Source organism: Haliotis cracherodii, unplaced genomic scaffold (genome assembly GCF_022045235.1).
Source record: "Haliotis cracherodii isolate W230 unplaced genomic scaffold, xgHalCrac1.p SCAF_1, whole genome shotgun sequence".
In the NCBI taxonomy this organism is placed as follows: Eukaryota; Metazoa; Mollusca; class Gastropoda; order Lepetellida; family Haliotidae; genus Haliotis; species Haliotis cracherodii.
The window spans coordinates 88,108,747-88,134,351 of record NW_027266264.1 but is presented as its reverse complement, the minus strand read 5'-3'; the positions used below and the strand labels follow the sequence as shown (position 1 = coordinate 88,134,351).

At 43.1% G+C, this 25,605-nt stretch overlaps 1 protein-coding gene across 1 annotated transcript in view; it reads left to right on the top strand.

Moving 5' to 3' along the window:
- LOC139453801 (dual oxidase 1-like) overlaps positions 1-24,290 on the top strand; it is a 58,983-nt gene extending 34,693 nt beyond the window's left edge. The window contains exons 8-32 of the mRNA XM_071235266.1: positions 4,342-4,435; positions 4,824-4,920; positions 5,730-5,838; positions 6,950-7,055; positions 7,428-7,609; positions 8,168-8,349; positions 9,175-9,287; positions 9,795-9,965; positions 10,210-10,317; positions 10,572-10,780; positions 11,879-12,064; positions 12,786-13,008; positions 13,978-14,071; positions 14,593-14,774; positions 15,097-15,184; positions 15,702-15,901; positions 16,347-16,577; positions 17,087-17,180; positions 17,911-17,960; positions 18,238-18,519; positions 19,380-19,603; positions 19,900-20,058; positions 20,257-20,412; positions 21,336-21,464; positions 22,535-24,290. Coding sequence (XP_071091367.1) covers positions 4,342-4,435; positions 4,824-4,920; positions 5,730-5,838; positions 6,950-7,055; positions 7,428-7,609; positions 8,168-8,349; positions 9,175-9,287; positions 9,795-9,965; positions 10,210-10,317; positions 10,572-10,780; positions 11,879-12,064; positions 12,786-13,008; positions 13,978-14,071; positions 14,593-14,774; positions 15,097-15,184; positions 15,702-15,901; positions 16,347-16,577; positions 17,087-17,180; positions 17,911-17,960; positions 18,238-18,519; positions 19,380-19,603; positions 19,900-20,058; positions 20,257-20,412; positions 21,336-21,464; positions 22,535-22,657 — 3,792 coding nt within the window. The 3' untranslated portion in view covers positions 22,658-24,290. The remainder of the gene's footprint in view (positions 1-4,341; positions 4,436-4,823; positions 4,921-5,729; positions 5,839-6,949; positions 7,056-7,427; positions 7,610-8,167; positions 8,350-9,174; positions 9,288-9,794; positions 9,966-10,209; positions 10,318-10,571; positions 10,781-11,878; positions 12,065-12,785; positions 13,009-13,977; positions 14,072-14,592; positions 14,775-15,096; positions 15,185-15,701; positions 15,902-16,346; positions 16,578-17,086; positions 17,181-17,910; positions 17,961-18,237; positions 18,520-19,379; positions 19,604-19,899; positions 20,059-20,256; positions 20,413-21,335; positions 21,465-22,534) is intronic.
- The last annotated feature ends 1,315 nt before the right edge of the window (positions 24,291-25,605 follow it).

Here is a 25,605-nt window from a genome sequence, read left to right as displayed (position 1 = left end):
TACACATCACTTGTATACCTCAACCCAGCACTAGGTATACACCTACACATGACTTGTATACCACAAACCTAGCATTAGGTAATACATCTACACATGACTTGTATTCCATAACCCAGCATCAGGTAATGCACTTACACATGACTTGTATACCTCAACCCAGCATCAGGTAATACATCTACACATGACTTGTATACCACAACCCAGCATCAGGTAATACATCTACACATGACTTGTATACCTCAACCCAACAACAGGTAATACATCTACACATGACTTGTATACCTCAACCCATCATCAGGTAATACATCTACACATGACTTGTATACCACAACCCAGCATCAGAAAATACATATACATGACTTGTACACCATAACCCAGCATCAGGTAATACACCTAAACATCATCTGTATACCACAACCCAACACCATGTAATACACCTACACATGACTTGTATTCCATAACCCAGGATCAGGTAATACATCTACACATGACTTGTATGCCACAACCCAGCATCAGGTAATACACCTACACATGACCTGTATACCACAACCCAACATCAGGTAATGCACTTACACATGACTTGTATACCTCAACCCAGCATCAGGTAATACATCTACACATGACTTGTATACCTCAACCCAACAACAGGTAATACATCTACACATGACTTGTATACCTCAACCCATCATCAGGTAATACATCTACACATGACTTGTATACCACAACCCAGCATCAGAAAATACATATACATGACTTGTATACCACAACCCAGCATCAGGTAATACACCTAAACATCATCTGTATACCACAACCCAACACCAGGTAATACACCTACACATGACTTGTATTCCATAACCCTGGATTAGGTAATACATCTACACATGACTTGTATGCCCAAACCCAGCATCAGTTAATACACCTACACATGACTTGTATTCCATAACCCAGCATCAGGTAATACATCTACACATGACTTGTATGCCACAACCCAGCATCAGGTAATACAACTACACATGACTTGTATACCACAACCCAGCATCAGGTAATACACCAACACATGACTTGTATACCACAACCCAACATCAGGTAATACACCTACACATGACTTGTATACCGCAACCCAGCATCAGGTAATACACCTACACATGACTTGTATACCACAACCCAGCATCAGGTAATACATCTACACATGACTTGTATACCACAAACCAGCATCAGGTAATACACCTACACATGACTTGTACACCACAATCCAGCATCAGGTAATACACCTACACATGACTTGTACACAACCAAACATCAGGTAATACACCTACACATGACTTGTATTCCAGAACCCAGCATCATGTAATACACCTACACATGACTTGTATACCACAAACCCAGCATTAGGTAATACATCTACACATGACTTGTATACCTCAACCCAGCACTAGGTATACACCTACACATGACTTGTATACCACAAACCTAGCATTAGGTAATACATCTACACATGACTTGTATTCCATAACCCAGGATCAGGTAATGCACTTACACATGACTTGTATACCTCAACCCAGCATCAGGTAATACATCTACACATGACTTGTATACCACAACCCAGCATCAGGTAATACATCTACACATGACTTGTATACCTCAACCCAACAACAGGTAATACATCTACACATGACTTGTATACCTCAACCCATCATCAGGTAATACATCTACACATGACTTGTATACCACAACCCAGCATCAGAAAATACATATACATGACTTGTATACCACAACCCAGCATCAGGTAATACACCTAAACATCATCTGTATACCAAAACCCAACACCAGGTAATACACCTACACATGACTTGTATTCCATAACCCAGCATCAGGTAATGCACTTACACATGACTTGTATACCTCAACCCAGCATCAGGTAATACATCTACACATGACTTGTATACCACAACCCAGCATCAGGTAATACATCTACACATGACTTGTATACCTCAACCCAACAACAGGTAATACATCTACACATGACTTGTATACCTCAACCCATTATCAGGTAATACATCTACACATGACTTGTATACCACAACCCAGCATCAGAAAATACATATACATGACTTGTACACCATAACCCAGCATTAGGTAATACACCTAAACATCATCTGTATACCACAACCCAACACCATGTAATACACCTACACATGACTTGTATTCCATAACCCAGGATCAGGTAATACATCTACACATGATTTGTATGCCACAACCCAGCATCAGGTAATACACCTACACATCACCTGTATACCACAACCCAACATCAGGTAATACACCTACACATGACTTGTATTCCATAACCCAGCATCAGGTAATACATCTACACATGACTTGTATGGCAGAACCCAGCATCAGGTAATACACCTACACATGACTTGTACACAACCAAACATCAGGTAATACACCTACACATGACTTGTATTCCACAAACCCAGCATTAGGTAATACACCTACACATGACTTGTATACCTCAACCCAGCGCTAGGTATACACCTACACATGACTTGTATACCACAAACCTAGCATTAGGTAATACATCTACACATGACTTGTATTCGATAACCCGGCATCAGGTAATGCACTTACACATGACTTGTATACCTCAACCCAGCATCAGGTAATACATCTACACATGACTTGTATACCACAACCCAGCATCAGGTAATACACCTACACATGACTTGTATACCTCAACCCAACAACAGGTAATACATCTACACATGACTTGTATACCTCAACCCATCATCAGGTAATACATCTACACATGACTTGTATACCACAACCCAGCATCAGAAAATACATATACATGACTTGTATACCACAACCCAGCATCAGGTAATACACCTAAACATCATCTGTATACCAAAACCCAACACCAGGTAATACACCTACACATGACTTGTATTCCATAACCCAGCATCAGGTAATGCACTTACACATGACTTGTATACCTCAACCCAGCATCAGGTAATACATCTACACATGACTTGTATACCACAACCCAGCATCAGGTAATACATCTACACATGACTTGTATACCTCAACCCAACAACAGGTAATACATCTACACATGACTTGTATACCTCAACCCATCATCAGGTAATACATCTACACATGACTTGTATACCACAACCCAGCATCAGAAAATACATATACATGACTTGTACACCATAACCCAGCATCAGGTAATACACCTAAACATCATCTGTATACCACAACCCAACACCATGTAATACACCTACACATGACTTGTATTCCATAACCCAGGATCAGGTAATACATCTACACATGACTTGTATGCCACAACCCAGCATCAGGTAATACACCTACACATCACCTGTATACCACAACCCAACATCAGGTAATGCACTTACACATGACTTGTATACCTCAACCCAGCATCAGGTAATACATCTACACATGACTTGTATACCTCAACCCAACAACAGGTAATACATCTACACATGACTTGTATACCTCAACCCATCATCAGGTAATACATCTACACATGACTTGTATTCCACAAACCCAGCATTAGGTAATACACCTACACATGACTTGTATACCTCAACCCAGCACTAGGTATACACCTACACATGACTTGTATACCACGAACCCAGCATTAGGTAATACATCTACACATGACTTGTATTCCACAACCCAGCATCAGGTAATGCACTTACACATGACTTGTATACCTCAACCCAGCATCAGGTAATACATCTACACATGACTTGTATACCACAACCCAGCATCAGGTAATACATCTACACATGACTTGTATACCTCAACCCAACAACAGGTAATACATCTACACATGACTTGTATACCCCAACCCAGCATCAGGTGATACACCTACACATGACTTGTATACCACAACCCAGCATCATGTAATACATCTACACATGACTTGTATACCACAACCCAGCATCAGGTAATACACCTACACATGACTTGTATACCACAACCCAGCATCAGGTAATACACCTACACATGACTTGTATACCACAACCCAGCATCAGGTAATACATCTACACATGACTTGTACACCACAACCCAGCATCAGATAATACATCTACACATGACTTGTATACCACAACCCAGCATCAGATAATGCATCTACACATGACTTGTATACCACAACCCAGCATCAGGTAATACATCTACACATGACTTGTATACCACAACCCAGCATGAGGTAATACATCTACACATGACTTGTATACCACAACCCAGCATCAGGAAATACACCTACACATGACTTGTATACCACAACCCAGCATTTTATTTCTGTAGAAAGTTGTCATGTACGACTGGCTCCCGGTGTTTCTGGACGTACAGAAGGATGCTAACGGCACTCTTAGGAAGATGGAGATGGATCCTTACGACGGTGAGGAGGGCGGGGGAGAGGGGGTAGTGTGAGTGTATATTTGGGGAAAAGGGGTAGCTGAGTTGTTTGTGGGTTGGTGAGCTGTGGGGCTAGTGTCATTTGCGCGTTCAAGTTGTTGACGACATAATTTATATTGGAGGTCCATCTATATCTAATCACTATAAATAAATAATTTGTAGTTTACAAGTTACATGCAACTGACATTTGTATTTGGGACCCGTTATTCATGCGCTGGAATTTAAAATAACTATTTCGGAGAGTTTACCGGACTCGTCCATAAATAGACCCAGATAATTCGCCATGGAAACGACCCGTTCTATTTGTCTTTTAATGAAATATGTGTAAAACCGGCCTTCTGTGGTAGCTGTTAGTGTATGGTTCTGTCCAGGTTACGACCCTCACGTCCACCCCGGCATTTCCCAGGAGATGCAGACGGCGGCTTTGCGGTACGGACACACCCATGTAGTGGCGGGGGTCAGGACTAGGTGAGCTACAGCTTGAGGTGCTTAGTGAGTGAATTTCACTTTAAACAATATATGCCAGCTTGATGTAAGAGGAAAGCGATGTTTACCACTCTGGTGAAACATTTCAACATTTCATACAATACTGGCATGCCGCAGGGACGCACCTGCAAATGCCGGGCCACAGGTGCTCGTCAGTAGAGTTTGAACCATGTGGTGCTGGGTACACAATATGACAAAATTGAAGCATTGTCCATTGTATTAAGAGTGAATGAGTTGGGTTTATCGCCGCTTTTAACAGTATTCCAGTTATATCACGGCGTGTCTTAGACCTTTACCACTACGGTGGAACCCACGGGCACGGGTATGGTGCTGACAAACCGAGAACCATAATCGGGGCCAACCGGGATTCGAATCCACATCATAGGTTTTTGGCGCGTCCAAGGGACGCAACTCTGCACAGCGAATTGTGGCGCTTTAGACGACTGGGCCACCCGTGCCCCCTAATCGTATTGAGAAGTTTATTATTCATATATTATAATAATTGGTATAAAATAATATGATTTAGAAAAACACGTTTAATAATTCGATATATATTAAAATGAAATCATAGCTTCAAGTTATTTTAGTTCGCAACAGACGTATTTATTTCATATCTAAATCACGATTAACCATGCAATGAATCGTGTTTCTTGATAATTTCAACTTATCAGTTCTTGATTAACGTTTCTTAACATCATGACAGCCCGGCCATTTGGAGTATTGCCCTGAAAGGTGTATGTCTTGGAGAAACTTGAAATTTTGAATAAATTTCGTTTTTTTGTTTTTGCCAGGACCGTGGTGCCCCCAGGTCAGTGTAAAGAGAGAATAACGGGCGTGACGACTGCTGACGGACACAAGGCCAGGGGCATCCGATTGTGTCAGGCGTACTGGAGGTCACAGGTCAGGGACCCATGTTGTACCAGTAGGATCTTCCCGAGGCAAGGGAGTTAACTGACTATAAAGTCCAGTTTCCACCCTTATCGAACTAGGCTGGGATTATGGAGTTACATTTTTGCTGGACTAAGGAGTCTATGCATAGTCAAATCAGAATCGCGAACTATGCATCCGGATCGTAAATAACATGGATTTCAACATGCAGATTTCAGTCGACTGCAGGAGTTGCAAAGCATGTTTACCGCCAACTGGGCGTCGACAGATATTCTTTCATGTTTTTAATCAAATTGTTCACGGTTTTTTTAAGCACTTCGCGGGATTAGACCCGTTTTATTACAATACAGATCTGGCCTATCGAGGAGATCATCTTGACTGGCCGCCGCCGTTTTGTTTGAAGTGAGTGAGTTGGGTTTAACGCCGCTTTTAACATTATTCCAGCAATATCACGGCGGTGGACAGCAGAAATGGGCTTCACACATTGTACCCATGTCGGGAATCGACCCCGGGTCTTCGGCTTGACGAACGAACGCTTTAACCACTAGGCTACCCGACCGCCCCCGTTTTGTTTGAAGCAAATGCAAGTGATATGAGAGATGGAATCTGACTGGTCAATAGGAGGAACATAGAAGCGACATGACACGTAATAGCCACTGGTGGCGCTACGATCGAGCCGAGAAATTCCATCCCAATTCGGCAGGGGTGGAACCTGGACTGTTATAGTCAGTTATCTCCCTTGCCGTGCCTCGGGGAAATGTTGTAGTTGCGGTCCGCCGAGCAGTGTGTGAGCCACTTTAGTGTTAGTTTTTGTGTGTGTTTGTTTGTTTGAGCCAATCCTTCGGAATATACAAAATGCGCATGTATTTTCTTGCTGATATACTTACAGACAATGTCATCAATCTTATGCCACGTTACAGTATCCTTTCACATGCATGTAATGATGACACATCTATATTCTTCCACAACATGAACCCTGCACAGCACTGCGTAATATACTCTAGGTTACTTGCAACCTTACGGAATGTTACATATTTTAAGTGAGTGAGTTGAACATAAATTGAGTTATGTCACCATTTCACTATTTCAAAAACGATTGCCAGCAGTAGAAATATTTCCTCAGGAAATTCTAACAGAGGAGAACAGTCTGAACATGACGGAGATAATGCGGGGCATGGTGTACACGTTAGCAGAGCGGGAAGACCACATCATGGTGCCAGACCTTCGAGGTAGGTGTACATCATACAAAAAATTACATGCGGAAATAAGCACCCGGGGCCCCGAGCGCTGAGGTGGTCTGACCGGGCCGCAGGTAAGTGACCATCAGTATTTTCTTTCACTGCTTTTTTGTTTGTTTGTTGTTTAACGCCGCACTCAGCAATATTTCAGATAGTTGACGGCGGTCTGTAAATAATCTCGTCTGGACCAGACAATCCAGTGATTGACATCATGTGCATCGATCCACGCAATTGGGATACGATGACATGCATCAACCAAGTCAACGAGCCAGACCACCCAATACCGTCAGTCGCCTCTTACGACATTGAACCCATTATATATATATATCTATCAGTCAGTAACGACAATTTTCCACGCTCTAGGTGATCTATTCGGCCCTCTCGACTTTTCCCGCCGAGACCTGGCCGCCCTCAACATACAGCGAGGCCGGGATCATGGCCTCCCCGGGTACAACAAGGTCCGGGAGGCTTACAACCTCCCTGCAGCCAACACCTGGGAGGAGATCAACAACTGCACAGATTGTAACATAGAGGAACTCCGACCAGTAAGACCGCTGCAAATAGCGACAAATCTATACAAATCCTGTATCCACCGTCATTCACTGTTATATTTTCACTGGAAGACCGCACACCAAAATAAGTACCGACCGATAAAATTACCCACCCTAAAGTGTCTTTAAATTTATTTATTGTTTTCAATGTAAATCTGGTTCCACTTCCTGTTTTAAGGTTTTTCCTCGACAAATAAATTTAACACAGTAGACACAATGTATGGATAACAACTTCTGTAGTACTGTAAGGGCGACGTTTCGGTATAGATCCCAATAGTGTTGTCAAGCAAAACGTCGCCCCTACAGTATTAAAGAAGTTGTTATCCATACATTGTGTCCACTTCGTCATCCGTCAACTTCTACGTAATGCCCATCAAACAATTAAATAAATTTAAGTACGAGATATTGTCTTTGTGTATTTCTCACAGGGCCCGGTACCCACTCTCCACTGTATATATCACAGTCTGCATGTTACCCAACAGACGTTAGGATTCCCGGAACAAATTAATAACCATTATTTTCCTTCCATAAGGTATTGTTTCATTCATTCAGATCTTTCGAAATCTTGCCTCGCTGTATAATTCCACCAGGCCGGACGAGTTGGACCTATTTACTGGCGGGTTGCTGGAGACAACGTTTGATGGGGCCGGGCCCTTGTTTAAAGAGATCATGCTGGACCAGTTCAAGAGAATCAGGAAAGCAGACAGGTTTTGGTACGAGAATAGAGACAACTGGTGAGTGTTCTTCGTAAAGAATTTCTGTTTGGTTCTAAGTAAATCATCAAGTGATATCACACTCTCTATATCAACGCTGACGTCATGCAACACCATTGTTTACGAAATAAAACATCATTGTTTAATGTCTCATCACCATTGTAACGACGCCACATAGGCACTACGAGGGCTGCGTTGCAAAGCGCCAATCGCTTGCAAGCGATGTACAGCGATTCGCCTCACAACAGTGCGCTAACTTTCATCCGCTTGCAAGCGAAACAATCTCTGGCTGAAGTCGCTTCGTTCTCAAACCAAAATGGCGTCTGACTTTGACAGCGGAACAAGAAATTCTTGACTGGATCAACGAGGAAATGAACAAAGGCAGCTAACGCCCCATCATCCTCAGTCTGCTCCACATCTTCAAAGTAGTCGCAAATTTCATCAGCTCGTCATCGAGCCTCTTCTATTCTTCATTACGTCAAGGTAACCAAGCGCACGGTAGTTGCGCCGCCATTTCGGAAGAGTGCGCAAGCGCTTCGAACTGTTGCAGACCCCGGGATGAGCGATTAATAAGCTATTCGTGGCTTGCAACGCGCCCCTAGTTGCATCTTCAGCAACCCATGCTTGCCGTAAATGGCGACTATGCTTGACGAGGCGACTAACGGGATCGGGCGACTAACGGGATTAACGTTGTCCCAGCACGTGATTTATTATGCGTTATTCATGTATCATGGGCCGGTGGCCTGCTACTGAGTCCATTGTCTAAATGCAGACAATATTTACTTAAATTCTAAAGCATAGATCGTGATGGGAAAGGTTCATGACCTCATGATGGTTTTCTTGTAGCTTATTCACGGATGAAGAATTTAACGAAATACAAACCACCACCATGCGTAATATCATCAACATAACAACCGGAATACCGCTCAAAGACCTGCCAATAGATGTGTTTATATGTGGTAAGTCCCTATTAGTATATTGTATTTACAGCGTACATGTTATAATGAAGATATTGTGTTTATTTGCAGTTCGTAATGTAGTATTTCCATCCCTCTTAGAGTAAACGTTATAACGAACATGATGTGTCAATCTGCCGTCCATGCATATAGTATATAATTGAAATAGAGTTACCTTTATAACGAACACAATGTGTCAATCTGCCGTCTATGCATGTAGTCTATGATCTCTGCGTTGTATAGTGACACCTCACTGCCAGTCACCATCAGCACCAGAAATGTGCTCCGGTCTTTCCCGGGGTGAACGTCCACACAAACTGTGGCATAACAGAAATGATGCCCAAATCACTCATGCCTATGGAATCATGGATTGGACATTGTCGCGTTGTCGCATTGTCGCGCTTTGGTTAATTTTGACACTTTTTGCTTGTTTTTGAAAAGGCAACAACGCGACAACGCGACAATGTCCCTTCTAGGGTTCCGTACGTAACTGAACATATCCTTCCACAGACAACAACACGGATTCCGGATGCAACTGTCTCGATCCACCAGGCATGGATGACTTTGGAGATACAGACGGTACTTTTGATGAGTGTTCCAAACTGGAGACATTTGATTATTTCGAGAGCAGCCAAGTGTCCTTTGCTCTCACCTTTGTGGCTGTGGGACTCTGTATACCATGTAAGTAGTAACTGTCACGTTCTACGTCATACTTAAAAACCTGACGCTCGCTCCATGCTTTGTCTTCGAAATAAATAAGTAAATAAATAAATAAATAAATAAATAAATAAATAAATAAATATTTCTGTTTGCTGCTCAGGACCGGTCACTTTCCGATCGAAACCGTCAATGTGTGATTTACCATTTTATTTATTTTAGTCTGTACATAATAATACCTGTCAGGCTTGATGTGTTTTGTTTTCAGTGACGATCGGCGTCCTCGTGCTGATGGCGAAGAGGAAGGAAAGGAGTATGGCCACTGCCAATAGACGAAAACCAGAGACAGGAGAATCTGACCCAAATAAGTTTTCAGGTATTGTCTTTTGTTCAGTTTCTTTACACGAAACATGGAATACATATGTATGGTTAGATGTTCTTCTAATTCTTTATTAAGACGACATCAGTATTGTGCAAACCAATCAAGTGGCTGAACACCTTTGAGGCTTCCAGTACCTCTCATGTGGTCAAATAGTCTCCAATATATCTTACACACTGTCAAGCAGTCAGTGCCCCTGCTACCCTGTACACATGCTGGACTGCAGTCCCCTCCCCATCTCTCTTACACAGCCGTGGAGTGGGTGGGGCCCAAGTCGGGGGAGAGGAACATTAAGGTCCATCTGAATCGGGAGCGGAAGAAGGTGGACGTGACGGACCGGACTGGCAGGACCCTCCGGCTCATAGACTTGCGCTACACACAGAAGGCTGTCCACGTCCGACTGTCCGATGACAAGAACCTTGACGTCATGTCCATCCGGGTCCCTGGAGAAATTGATCTGGTGAGGGCCGAGCCGTACTGATGTTATATCGATAACCTAACTTACTGTAAGACGATTTTATTGACCGTTCTGTATTGTTGGACAGTACCATAGCCATTCGGCCCAGATTCAGTTTTTAGGAGAAAAGCTATGTGAACGATCACTGCATCGTGTTTATATGCAGTGTGTTGAGAACATCAGCTACCCTCGCAGAGCACTTCGCTTGGATGAAGTCGGCTGGCCTGAAAAGTGAAACAGAAGGCTTACTGTTTGCTGCTTAGGACCAGTCACTTCCCATACGAGAACGTCAATGTGTGATATTGCATCAACAAGTAAATATGAAATGTAGATTATGTAATGAATTTAATGAGACTCTCAAACACATTGTCAGTGGATGCCAAACTTTGGCTCAAACACAGTATCTTAAGCGACATGATGGAGTGGCTCGATCATTTTATTACCGTCGGCGCCATGCTTGTTTTTTTGACGCACAGGTCCATCCATGGAACGACCCAGGTCATGTAGAGGGCGTCATGGAAAATGATGAATACAAACTTGTTTGGAATAGGCCCGTATACAGCCTCAGACGTATCCAGGCCAACAAACCTGATCATGTCTTTTTTGATAAATCCAATGAAATCATTTATATTATTGATTTTTTTGTCTCTTTCGACATAAATGTGATTGACAAGATTGAGGAAAAAAATGGCAAATATGCGGACCTCGCTTTCGAAATGTCATGCATTGCATCCCAAGTACAAAGTTGTCCGACTCCGATTGTTCTCGATGCCTTAGGTATGGTACCTCCAAATCTGTTGACAGACATTGGGAGAGTACCCGGGTTTGCTACCAGGAATACAGCCCTTCTGACAATCTGGGTAATGCAGAAGGCTGCAGTGTTGGGGAGTCTTCACATTCTCTGAAAAGTTCTGGATGGGTTTGACGAGGCAGCGCCTCCGGGGAGAAGTCCCATTCGCTGTCTCGGCTGCGAGGAGAGGGGGCAAGAGCCCTGAGCTGATGATGAGGCTAACCAGCCTGACTGTGCCTCGATCACCAAAGCCCCCTTTGATGCATTTTATACTTTAATCTGTAAATAATAATAATAATATGGCCCTTCAGGTGTTGAGATTCACCAGCATGGGCGAGCGGCAGAAGGTGCTGGGCAACGTCGAGGCCTTCTTTCAAAGCATCAGCATCAACCGCGAGAAACACGAGTTCAGCGAGATCACGATAATGAAGGATGCAGAGACATACGAAGACAGAAAAGTGATGTTGGACAAGTTCTTCAGGGTCGTATGTCTCCAGGTAATACAGCACTTATTAAGTATTTTATCTTAATGTTCTTTGTATATACATGCTAGAAGGCTTACCCATCGCAGACGTTCATGATCCATTCATATAATTTTCACTACTGTTTTACTACAAAATATTCTCTAGATTTGTCGTGATATGTTTACATAAAAAAAGTGAAAATAAAACACGCATGTTGTTATTGTTACAATATGTATATGATTAGGACGAGTAAGGATAGTTTGGACAGTAACCATGATATTGTAGTGACATGTCCTGAAAGGCTGTTTACATTCTGTGTTCTCTGTCTCAGTTTAAGTTATTTAATGATAATTCCCCTTCTACGTCTTAAGTATTTTAAAAAGAATTTCGTTTCTTTCCAAGAAGAAACTATTTTACGAAGACATACACTTCTATAAGTTGATTTTCAATTGTCTGTTGGTGTATCGCCCGTGTTAACATCTTAAGTATTAATCTTTTTATTTTGTTTCTGTTAAATAAGGCAATTATTTTAAAGACGTTATACACTTTTATTCACAAATGGCTTTCAATATTTTATTGCTCAGTTACACCTTATCATTGCGTATCGTCGTTGCATACTCCTTCATGTCGTGTTACATTTCATGTCCCTGTTGTGTCCGTATTTAGTTACGTGTAGTATGAACCTTTCTTCATTGTAAACTAGATTCCTAACTCGGGTAATAAAGTATTGTTGTCTTATCTTCACTGTCCCCAGGCCTTCAAGAAGAACGCTCGCGACATGAACCTGGAGTCTCTGGACGCCAGGGACATCAACGAGATCCGCAATGTCAAGCTGACGAGGACTGAGTTTGCAGAAGCCCTGGGCCTCCAACCCAACTCCATGTTTGTCAGGAACATGTTCCTCCTCGTGGACCGATCCAGGGACGGCTTTGTGTCTTTCGAGGAATTTATGACAATGTTTGTTACCCTTGCTACAGGTACGATTATATTGCTGTCTCCTTGTTTCAGGAACGATTGTGTTGGTTTGCTACTGGTTTCGGGTAGGATTGTGTTGGTTTTCTACTTGTTTCGGGTAGGATTGTGTTGGTTTTCTACTTGTTTCGGGTAGGATTGTGTTGGTTTTCAACTTGTTTCGGGTAGGATTGTGTTGGTTTTCTACTTGTTTCAGGAACGATTGTGTTGGTTTGCTACTTGTTTCGGGTAGGATTGTGTTGGTTTTCTACTTGTTTCGGGTAGGATTGTGTTGGTTTTCTACTTGTTTCGGGTAGGATTGTGTTGGTTTTCTACTTGTTTCGGCTAAGATTGTGTTGGTTTTCTACTTGTTTCGGGTAGGATTGTGTTGGTTTTCTACTTGTTTCGGGTAGGATTGTGTTGGTTTTCTACTTGTTTCGGGTAGGATTGTGTTGGTTTTCTACTTGTTTCGGGTAGGATTGTATTGGTTGTTAATCTTTCTTCAGGCATGATTGTGTTGATTCCTATTCTTGCTTGATGTAGATAACTTCAAATATCACTCATGCTTAGTAAGTATTATTGTTTATTGTTACTGATCGACTCATTCGTGGGTGTAACCTTATTGTTTGTTTGTTTGTTGTTTAACGCCGCACACAGCCCTATTCCAGCTATATGACGGCGGTCTATAAAATAATCGAGTCTGGACCAGACAATATATTGATTGACATCCTGAGCATCGATCCACGCAATTGAGATCTATGATATGCATCAACCAAGTCAGAGAGCCTGACAACCTGTTCCCGTTAGTCGCCTCTTACGACAAGCATAGTCGCCTTTTACGGCAAGCATGGATTGTTCAAGACCTATTCTACCCCGGATCTTCACAGGTCGGGCGTAGCGCTAATGCCCTTCGTTTATACCCTTACATATTCACGATTTAATTTTGTATCAAAAGTCAAAGTCAAAGTTTCCCAAAGAGTTATCTCCCTTCCCAGGAAATGCCGAGGAGAAAGCCAACATGTTGTTCAACATGTATGATCTCAAGAAAACCGGGAAGCTGTCAAGAAACCAATTCGCAAAAATGTTGAAGTAAGTGTCAAACAGTGTGGGTACTGTAACATGCGTGAGTAATATAAACAATTGCTATACTACTCAAAATAAGTTAAGGATTCTTTCATATTACTATAATTAACAATACCAACATACAGAATCGGATGGCCCTTAACTTCTTTTGAGTTATATAGTTAGTGGGTAAAATATATGAAAATATACAACGTTGACGCCAGAGAGATTCAGTCTCGATTATCTGCCGCAACATATTCTATTGGACGTCACAGTCAAACAAATGGTGAAAATTATATGAATAGATCACTGGCAATCTGGGTGAGTTTGTCCTGCTCTACCAGCAGCACCCGCCACTCACACAACTGGCACAAAACGTAAGTATTTGTTGCCTAACGCCGCACAGTATTGCTTCGACCATACAACGGCGACTTGTAAGCAATCTTGACCAGACAATCCAGTGAAAGTGCGTCAGACTAGTGTGGAGTGTACAAGGGACGGGTGCACTGGTGGTGATACCGCCTACAAGGTCCCCCATCGTGTTCCAGGTCTATGATGGACCTGGCTGACGCCAGTGTGGAGGACATGAAGGTCAACCAGCTGCTGGAGACCATGTTTGAACAGGCCGGCATCAAGGGCAAGGAAAACATGACTTTTGAAGATTTCAAAAAGATATTTGCATCAGAAGAACATGGAGAAATCCTCAAGAAAGCAACACTGGGGCTTGACGGTAATAGTTGCTTTCATGTGCTGAAAGAGATAAATGCAGACAGCTTTAACAATGAACTTTGATAGACATGAAATCTTGGTGATTGATCATGATTGATTTATCAAGAGTCTATGTGGCGCTCACTGAACAGATAACATAAAAGAGAAGTGATTAATTAGTTGTCCTTTATTTCACAAGCCAAACGAATTCATTGTAAATTTGGTGGCCGTCGCGTCTTTCTTATATGTTTACATAACGTTTCCACCCTTTCCCAATACCTATAGAAAATCAAGTCATGCTTGCAAACACGTTCTCGTAGGTGAACTTATGCATCATGTTGTAGTGGACGGAGGGAAGATTGACCAGCAGGTGGCCAAGGTACATGGAAGCAGCATCGCAGACAGGAGGAAAACTGTCGTCGGAAACTTCAGGTAGACAACTCAAGTGACTGTCCATGACGGCACGTGTTTGTGGATAGGTGAAGCTGGCCATCAGGTAGGCGGGGTCGCCCAGTGCGTAAAGTCGTTGCAGCTCGCTGTGCAGAGTGATCCCCCCTAGTTACCAGGATCCGCTTGTCTCACTTTGATTATCCTAGCTGTTTGTCCCTTGATTGTTAAACTCTTCAACGGGGTTTCGCCTCAGCCGTAAATGCCTTTGTCCTGCTTTACTGTGGAAGATGTCCAAGGCTAGGGGCTGGCGTGGCGTGGTATAACTGATTTATTGTCGAAAGTGACGTCAAATTCCATTGCACCAATTAGGTATCCGTTGTAACGAGTTTCAGCAAAGCATATGCATAACGAATTAGTTCTAGTCCTTCAGCAATGGCTCTCCACAGTTTCTGAGCAATTAGAAAAAAGATGAATATGTTCTTCACACAGTCGACACTTTCATTAGTAACCTAACACTAATATCGTTGTTCATGTTGTGTGTTGATGACGTTGTTCGCAGAGCTCATTCCATTAACCGTAAAGCCAAGAACCGCCAAACCAACATCCGGGTCGGTACCCAAAAGACGCAGCCTCCCATGACACCTTTCGCACAGAAGATGTACGTGTTCACGCGCTACGTTGAAAACTACAGACTGCAGATATTCTGGGTGACGCTCTTCACGCTCATCAACATCGGAATCTTCATAGAGCGAGCCCACTGTGAGTCGTTCTCAGGCAAACGTTACTTCCGGTTTGAAATATTGTATTTAGATATACGCATTTGTGTTAAAATGTTCATAACTTATATCGATTTTAATTTAACATATAAGGCGTTTTTATTGACGTGAATCACTTACACCGTCCTGTATATGAGACACCTACAGTGGGACTTGTCTTGACCCTGAAATAATACCACAGGAGTGTTAGAATAGGTCTTCAGCAACCCATACCTTAAGAGGCGACTAACGGGCTCGCTGACTTTGTTGGGGCATGTCATCGCACCCAAATTGCTTGGATCGATGCTCATGGTCTCAATCACTGGATTGTCCTGTCCAGAATGGATTATTTACAGACCGCCATCACATAGCTGGAATATTACTGAGTGCGGCGTTAAACAACACATAAACAAAAGACAAAACATAACGCTGCCTATGTGTACCTGCAGTCTACTCCATCGAGCGGGAGCATGCAGGCCTGAGGCGGCTGGCGGGGTACGGGGTGTCCGTGACGCGGGGTGCAGCCTCCACCCAGATGTTCACCTACGCCTTCCTGCTGGTCACGATGAGCCGCAACACCCTCACCTTCTTCAGGGAGACGTTCCTTCATCGCTTCATCCCATTCGACTCCTTCCACGCCTTTCACAAATACGTCGCCGGAATCGCCCTTGTGTCCACTGGTGCGTGTCTTGCTATCTCAATCAATGTTGTCCCCTCTCAGGTCTCACCGTAAGCCATAATCTATGACATCGAGACATACGCAAGATAGACAGTATGTCTGTAACACTTATTTATTAATAGCAATTTCAAATCTTCCATTTCAAGATGCCATATAATGCAAGTCACTGTGTTGTGTCCTTGGACAAGGTTATTGACTCCACTTATCCCGCTTTGATAAGAGTGAAACGATTGTTGAATTGCCCATTGAGCATCATTTACCCTTACTTGGACAAAAATGCAACATAAACATGCCTGTATTGTAAAAAGACTGGTTTAAGTCTGGTGATTGTGCTGGCCAAGGCAAGATGTTGTATGGGGTCTTGTGTTATCTTGTGGAAACAGAGTCTGTGTTGTTCTGTCGTAAAGCGATTGGTAACCATGTGTTTATTAATGACAATGACTGTAACAAATCGTTAAATGTCGGCTTCCAACTGACCAGTTGTCAGCATGTCTTATGTTTTTGCTGCAGTCATGCACGTGGTCGGTCACGCAATCAACCTTTACCACATCTCCACGCAGGCTTCCAGTGACTTGAACTGCTACTTCCGGGAGTACTTCAGAGCGTGAGTAAACACAGTCGTGTTTGTGTAAACAGCCCCATGTCTCCTGAATACAAACTGAGTGAAACGTCCAGGGCCCTGTTCCACAAAGCGATCTTAGTGCTACGTTGATCATAAGCCTATGCTGAAGTATGGGAGTTAGGACAAACTCCAGAATTGGTCAAACAGGCAGCAGCCACCAAACAGCATGTGCGTGTAGATGCCTCACGTTGCCCATCCGAAAACCATGTAACTTGTGTGTAGTTGCCTTATGTTGCCCATCCGAAAACCATGTGACTTGTGTGTAGTTGCCTTACGTTGCCCATCCGAAAACCATGTAACTTGTGTGTAGTTGCCTTATGTTGCCCATCCGAAAACCATGTAACTTGTGTGTAGTTGCCTTATATTGCCAACCCGGAAACCAAGTTTCTTGCGAGTAGTTGCCATAGGTTGCCCACCTGGAAACCATAATACGTGTGTGTAGTTTCCTTACGTTGCCCATTCAGAAACCATGTTACTTGTGTGTAGTTGCCCACCTGGAATCTATGTTATTTGCGTGTAGTCGCCTTATATTGCCCACCTGGAAACCTTGGGGACATTATTGTTAATATCATCAAACATTTCAAAACCATCAACTGAAACGTTGATTGATGTCGGTGTAACACTGTACAGTCGCTGACCACTTAGTCAAGGTACTTGGTGAAGCCCTGTTGTGGAATGATATCTTTATAGTGGTGTGTATTTTGTGTTACAGAACCCATATACTGGCGTCCTTCCACTACTGGGCCTTCTCAACAATTACTGGTGAGAATGTTCTCCTCTTCGAGTGGTAAAGAATTGTATTAGGGACAATTTTAAACACTAATGCTTTGAAAGGCCTACTCAAACATAGTTCAAATATCCTTAAAACCTTCTTTTAGTCTCAAGCTCTTGTAACCTAATGCATCGATGTATATATACACATATAGTATCCGGGACCATGATCCTGCTTGCGATTATATGTAACATTTCCCTGAAACTTTTGTATCTTGATATTCAGACCTTACCGAAAGTTTTATGTGTTTGTTCTGCTGCCACTCAGGTTTGACTGGAATCATTCTTACGATAATCGTCATCATCATGTTCGTGTTCGCCACGGAGTACGCCAGACGCCACGTCTTCAACGCCTTCTGGTTCACACACAGCTTCTACATTCTCCTCTACATCTTCCTTACCATGCACGGGGCCGGGAGGCTGGTACAGGACCCAATCTGGGGCTGGTTCTTCATCGGGCCCGTCGTCATCTTCATCATTGACAAGCTTGTCAGTCTAAGTAGAAACAGAGTGGAGATACCCGTCACCAAGGCCGAGATACTGCCATCAGGTAAACTGGCTCAGATGAATATACATTGTCAATGCTATAGGATATCCGCCAAAAGAGATCCAGTTGGCTTAAAAGGCAAAACAGCTGAATGTTTGATGAATGTTTGATGAATGTTTTATGAATGTTTGATGAATGGACAATTGACAATCAGTGCTCACACCAGGTGTTCGCGGAAAGGGTCATGACGTCATTGCACCAAGTTCTCCTGAAACGTCACCTCTTGATCAAAGATCTCGTGAACTGCGTCCATGTGAATCCTGGCGTCATAAACCATTCTCTCATGAGCTCCATCTCATCCACACATGATCTTAGTTCTCTATAGAACTCATTACAGGTCACGTCAGAACGCCCTTTCAAGAACTTTGACCGATTAATGAAATGGCTAACAAGAGGTCGACATCAACCAATCAGAAAGCAGCTTTACGGCATTAGTTTCAAACTGGTGACTTCTATTCTGGACTACGCTTTGAAAAATATCGATTCAAAATTTAACAACTGAACTAAAGGAAATTCTGGAATGTCTAATAGTTGGCCGAGATTGTATGGCAGTACATCCCACTGCCTGTAGAAAGTCTTTTCCGTTTCGGGGTGGCCTGGTAGCCTAGTGGTTAAAGCGTTCGCTCGTCTCGCCGAAGACCCGGGTTCGATTCCCGACATGGGTGCAATGTGTGAATCCCATTTCTGGTTTCCCCCGCCGTGATATTGCTATAAGCGGCGTAAAACTCACTCACTCACTCACTTTTCCGTTTCAAATGTTTATCCAATTCCGCTTTGGAAAGATAGAAAGCCCCGAAGCGCTACATTCCATTTTGCCCATGGATGTCCCATGACATTAATAAGTTTGTTGTTTCGTTTTCTAGGTGTGACCAATCTAGTTTTTAAACGTCCCCTGAACTTTGACTACAAGTCAGGGCAGTGGGTCCGTATCGCGTGTCTGGATCTGGGGAAGAGCGAGTACCATCCCTTCACTCTGACGTCAGCTCCTCACGAGGAGACGCTGTCATTGCACATCCGGGCAGTTGGACCATGGACAAACAACATCAGGAGGGTATACGACCCGAACAACTCATCCACCGTCCCCAAGGTAAACCAGTCTCAAATTACAACAGGAAACTTTTTTAAAAATAATTGTTGCATACTTACAGAAGTATTTCAGAGAAATGATTGATCGACTGGTAGGAATGAGCTGCTATATTCATTGATTGTTAATTGTGTAGCAATTAAAGTTAATTTGTGTTTTTTTAATGTCTGTTTACGAGAATGTTGGAAACAATATTACATGACCGGCCCGTTTAGGTGTGACTCGTATCTAGTTCTAGATGTAGGCTGGCGGACTTTGGGGTAGCTGACACTGCACATTATTGTTGTATCTCCTTTCAGCTATTGGTGGACGGTCCTTTCGGCGAGGGCCACCAGGACTGGTACCGCTTCCCTGTTGCGGTGTTGGTGGGAGGGGGTATTGGGGTTACGCCCTTCGCTTCCATCTTGAAAGACCTTGTCAGCAAGAGCAGGATGAAGGTCAAATTCCCATGCCAGAAGGTCAGTGTGACATTCTTCACTATCGCTACTGGCTCATGCCAAACTTGCCATTACCCCTAAACGTTAATAATCATCAATACTTCATTTTCATTTCTTTCGGTTTTCGTGTGTAATAATTTACTGGATTGTTGAGCTATTCAATATCTATGTTGAAGTAATTATATATACTAATCACATCTATGTCGATGCATTTTCAAGGTGTACTTCTTGTGGGTGACGAGAACGCAAAAGAGTTTTGAGTGGATGACAGACATCATTCGGCAGGTAGAGGGCGCTGACACTAACGACCTGGTCGCAGTCCACATCTTCATCACGCAGTTCCAGCAAAAGTTCGATCTCAGGACCACCATGTTGGTATGTCAGACACTGATTCCGTCTGTAGTGAGTGAATACCGCCTCACCATGTTGGTATGTCAGACACTGATTCGGTCTGTAGTGAGTGAATACCGCCTCACCATGTTGGTATGTCAGACACTGAATCCGTCTGTAGTGAGTGAATACCGCCTCACCATGTTGGTATGTCAGACACTGATTACGTATGTAGTGAGTGAATACCGCCTCACCATGTTCGTATTTCAGACACTGATTCTGTCTGTAATGAGTTACTTCAAAGCTCCAACGACCTAACTAAGGCAGGCAAACAAATAACCTTCTTGTGGATACCCGCCCATGTAGGAATATACGGTAATGAAAACTCCGACAAAGCAGCTAAACTATCCCTCAAAATCCCAGAAATAAGCTTAAACGTACCCATCTCAAAATCAGACACTGATTACTTCTGTAGTGAGTGAATACCGCCTCACCATATTGGTATGTCATACTAAATCCATCTGTAGTGAGTGAATACCGCCTCACCATATTGGTATGTCATACTAAATCCATCTGTAGTGAGTGAATACCGCTCACTATGTTGGTATGTCATACTAAATCCGTCTGTAGTGAGTGAATACCGCTCACTATGTTGGTATGTCATACTAAATCCGTCTGTAGTGGGTGAATACCGCCTCACCATGTTGGTATGTCATACTAAATCCGTCTGTAGTGAGTAAATACCGCTCACTATGTTGGTATGTAACACTGATTCCGTTTTTACCGCCTCACCATAAATAATAAGTTTCGTAAAAATATATGACCGTTATGAAAAAAAGTGTATCTTAGCACATTCCCGTCATTCCGCCCCCAGACTATTGAATGGTCAGTTCCAAGACATAAAAGACAACGACGACATAAGCGTTGTTTATGCACGGTGACCGAACAATACGCTCTTGTGTTTGCAGTACATCTGTGAGCGTCACTTCCAGAGGATCGCTGGCCAGAGTCTGTTCACGGGGCTCAGAGCCACGACTCACTTCGGCAGACCCAAGTTTGAGGACTTCCTCGCGTCTCTGGCTCACGAACATGAAACAGTAAGTGTGTTGACGGAGGAGATGCAGCAGTCGCTGTAGTTGTAGGAGACGTAGTAGTGGTAGTAACAGTAGTAGTAGCAGTAGCTGTAGAAGCTATAGTCGTTGTAGTGGTAGTAGTGATAGGAATAGTAGTAGTGAGTGAGTTAGTGAGTTGGCTTTCACGCCGCTTTTAAGAGTATCCCAGTTTTATCACAGCGTGTCAGCTTAATATGGGAGGAAAGCCCAAAGTGATGCAGGTCTCAGACATTTATCACCTCAGTGAAACCCACGAGCACAGGTATGGTGTTGACAAACCTAGAAACATAATCGGGGCAAACCGGGATTCGAACCCATAATCAAAAGCCACAAGGGACGCAAATCTGCAGAGCGAATCGCAGTGCCTTAGACGACTAAGCCACCTGTGCCCACAATTGTAGTGGTAGTAGTAGTAGTAGTAGTAGTAGTTGAAGCTGTAGTAGTTGTTGTCGAAGCTATGGTAGTCGAAGTGACATAATAATAGTAATAGGAGTAGTAGAAGTTTTTTTGTTCGTTGTTTAACGCCGCACTCAGCAATATTCCAGCTATATGACGACGGCCTGTAAAACAACGAGTCTGGACAGGACAATCCAGTGATTGATCCAGAGCATCGATACACGCAATTGGGATACGATGACACGCATCAACCAAGTTAGCGAGCCTGACTACCCGATCCCGTTAGTTGACTTTTACCACAAGCATACTCGCCTTTTACGGCAAGCATGGGTTGCTGAAGACCTATTCTACGCCGGATCTTCATGAATCGAGTAGTAGTAGTAATAGTAGTAGTAGTAGTAGTAGTAGTAGTAGTAGTAGTAGTAGTAGTAGAAATAAATTAAGCTTTAGTAGTTGTAGTGGTAGAAGTAGTGTTGGTGGTAGTAGTAGTAGTAGTAGTGTTGGTGGTAGTAGTAGTAGTAGTAGTAGTAGTAGTAGTAGTAGTAGTAGTAGTAGCAGTGGCAGTGGCAGTAGCAGTTGTAGTAGTAGTATGGGTAGTAGTTCTACCTGTTTCGCTCAAAAATACATGTGACATTATCTCCCCTGTTGCCACGTTACAGGCTCAGAGCATCGGTGTGTTCAGCTGTGGACCCCCGCCGATGACGTTGAACGTGGAGTCCGCGTGCAGCAGCCTCAACAAGCTAGACGGGCCAACCTACGTTCACCATTACGAAAACTTCTAAACAGCCAACATGGGATGTGTTTGTTCTCGGTCAAACCTGGGAAGTGTTTTCACAACTATGCAACAACAAAATACCATGTCATCACAACGTGCTCTACTTATATATAATGTGTAAAAATCAGGGATTTGTAATGCTATAAATCCTCTAAATGCTATGAAGTAGTATTTGTGTATTGATAACAGTCCGACAAAACATGACGCGTACCTCCACTGGACCGTCTGTTGTTGTTGATGTTGTTGTTGTTATTGTTGTTGTAACATGAATTGCTCAAGTCGCCCAGATCGATTAACGTTGATAATACGGCTGATAATGAAGGTTGGACGTGACCATCTTCCATCAAAGTTAAATTGTTGTTGTTGATTTCTTTTATGTTTAGTTACAGTACTATTTGCAACCCTTGTCATCGTCTCCCATGTAATCACGGGAAGCTCGCTATGTCCTGCTGCTTCTGGTAACACCGTACTTCCGGCGCAGCCAGGCCTGGAATCACTGACACACAATGTATCCATTGTCAGTGGTCCCTGTCATGGCTTAAATCTTACCCGGATTACCTCACTCACTCACTCAGTGTAAGTTACTGTAGCCGTCAGTTTTACAAGTGTCACATCTGCACCATCGATTCCAACACATAAGTCTGAGATGCGCATTACTCTCCGCGTGCTCCTTGCATGCAAGGCTTCTATCCACGTGCATCAATTACCAATGTTCCTGCCGCCGGAGTCTTACCAGACTGTCTCGGAGTCTTACCCGACTGTCCCCGGAGTCTTACCCGACTGTCGCCTGAGTCTTACCAGACATGTCGCCTGAGTCTTACCCGACTGTCGCCGAAGTCTTACCCGACTGTCCCCGGAGTCTTACCCGACTGTCCCCGGAATCTTACCAGGCATGTCCCCGGAATCTTACCAGACATGTCCCCGGAGTCTTACCCGACTGTCGCCTGAGTCTTACCAGACATGTCGCCGGAGTCTTACCCGACTGTCGCCGGAGTATTACCAGATCGGTAGTACTGGTAAAACTGGTAAACTGACAACTGTTTACCTATTTGACAGAGAGTTAGTTCAAATGTCTCAATAGCCAGGGATACGACATAATGTGTTATGACAGCACCTCATGTACAAATCTACCAACCTTTCTTCCAAACTAGTCCCAGACTCGATCCAATTGGCAGCCCGCTTGTTTCACTTCCTTGTATCTGCTAATTCAATACATGCACCGTGTAATGATTATGCTCATAAAAAGAGTGTTTCAATTTCAATCACTAAATTAAAAACGTGTAGACCAGAAAAGACAACAGGCCCCTCTCCAAACAGAAATGTGTTCAGATCACATATATTCCATTTGAAAGACCGCGTTAAAAGCGCAGTTAGCATACATGGCGCTTTTTATGGTATTATAGATAAAATGATATCCTATTCCACCTCTGTACTGTCGCACATGTATTCCTTCTACTCCTGTATGCGTCCACTGTAGCCAAATATGATTTGCTTCTCGTGATTCTAATAACGTCACTTTTCAGGTATTGCTTTTCTGCGTCAGTTATCTGTTTAAGACAACGAATACAACAAGAGAATAACTGTTATTTTCCTAAACGATGCTTTTGTCTTTATTGAAATAAATCTTTTTTAGATTTTAATGTACGTGTTACTTGTGTCTCAGCTTTAGATTTCGGCACACTGGCAGTAAGATTGAGAGTTGCCTACACCTGTGACCCTCAAAACCCCATATAGAGAGCCATAGAGATAGTTACCCCATGCACTAACGTCAGATAGTGATAGTTTCCCCATCCGCTAAAGACAGAAGGTGATAGTGACACCATCCACTAAACTCAGATAGTGATAGTTACCCCATCCACTAAACTCAGATAGTGATAGTTACCCCATCCACTAAACACAGATAGTGATAGTTATCCCAACCACTAACGTCAGATAGTGATAGTTTCCCCATCCATTAACGTCAGATAGTGATAGTGACTCCATCCACTAAAGACAGATGGTGATAGTGACCCCATCCACTAAACTCAGATAGTGATAGTTACCCCATCCACTAAAGTCAGATAGTGATAGTTACCCCATCCACTAAAGACAGATAGTGATAGTGACTCCATCCACTAAAGACAGATGGTGATAGTAACTCCATCCACTAACGTCAGATAGTGATAGTTACCCCATCCACTAAAGACAGATGTTGATAATTTCCCCATCCACTAAAGACAGATAGTGATAGAGACCCCATTCACTAAACTCAGATAGTGATAGTGACCCAATTTACCAAACTCAGATAGTGATAGTGACACCATCCACTAAACTCAGATAGTAATAGAGAGCCCATTCACTAAAGTCAGATAGTGATAGTTACCCCATCCGCTAAAGACAGATAGTGATAGTTACCCCATCCACTAAAGACAGATAGTGATAGTTGCCCCATCCACTAAACTCAGATAGTGATAGTTGCCCCCATCCACTAAAGACAGATAGTGATAGTTTCTCCATCCACTAAAGACAGATAGTGATAGAGACCCCATTCACTGAACTCGGATAGTGATAGTGACCCCATCCACTAAACTCAGATAGTGATAGTGACCCAATCCACTAAAGTCAGATAGTAATAGTGACCCCATCCACTAAAGACAGGTAGTGATAGTTGCCCCCATCCACTAAAAACAGATAGTGATAGTGACCCCATCCATATGTGATAGTGACCCCATTCACTAAAGTCAGATGGTGATGGCGACCCCCGCCACTAAAGGCAGATATTGATAGTGACCCCACCCATCTGTGATATTGACCCCATCCACTAAAGACAGATAGTGATAGTGACTCCATCCACTAAAGACAGATAGTGATAGTGACCCCATCCACTTAACTCAGATAGTGATAGTGACCCTATCCACTAAACTCAGATAGTGATACTTACCCCATGCACTAAAGTCAGATAGTGATAGTGACCCC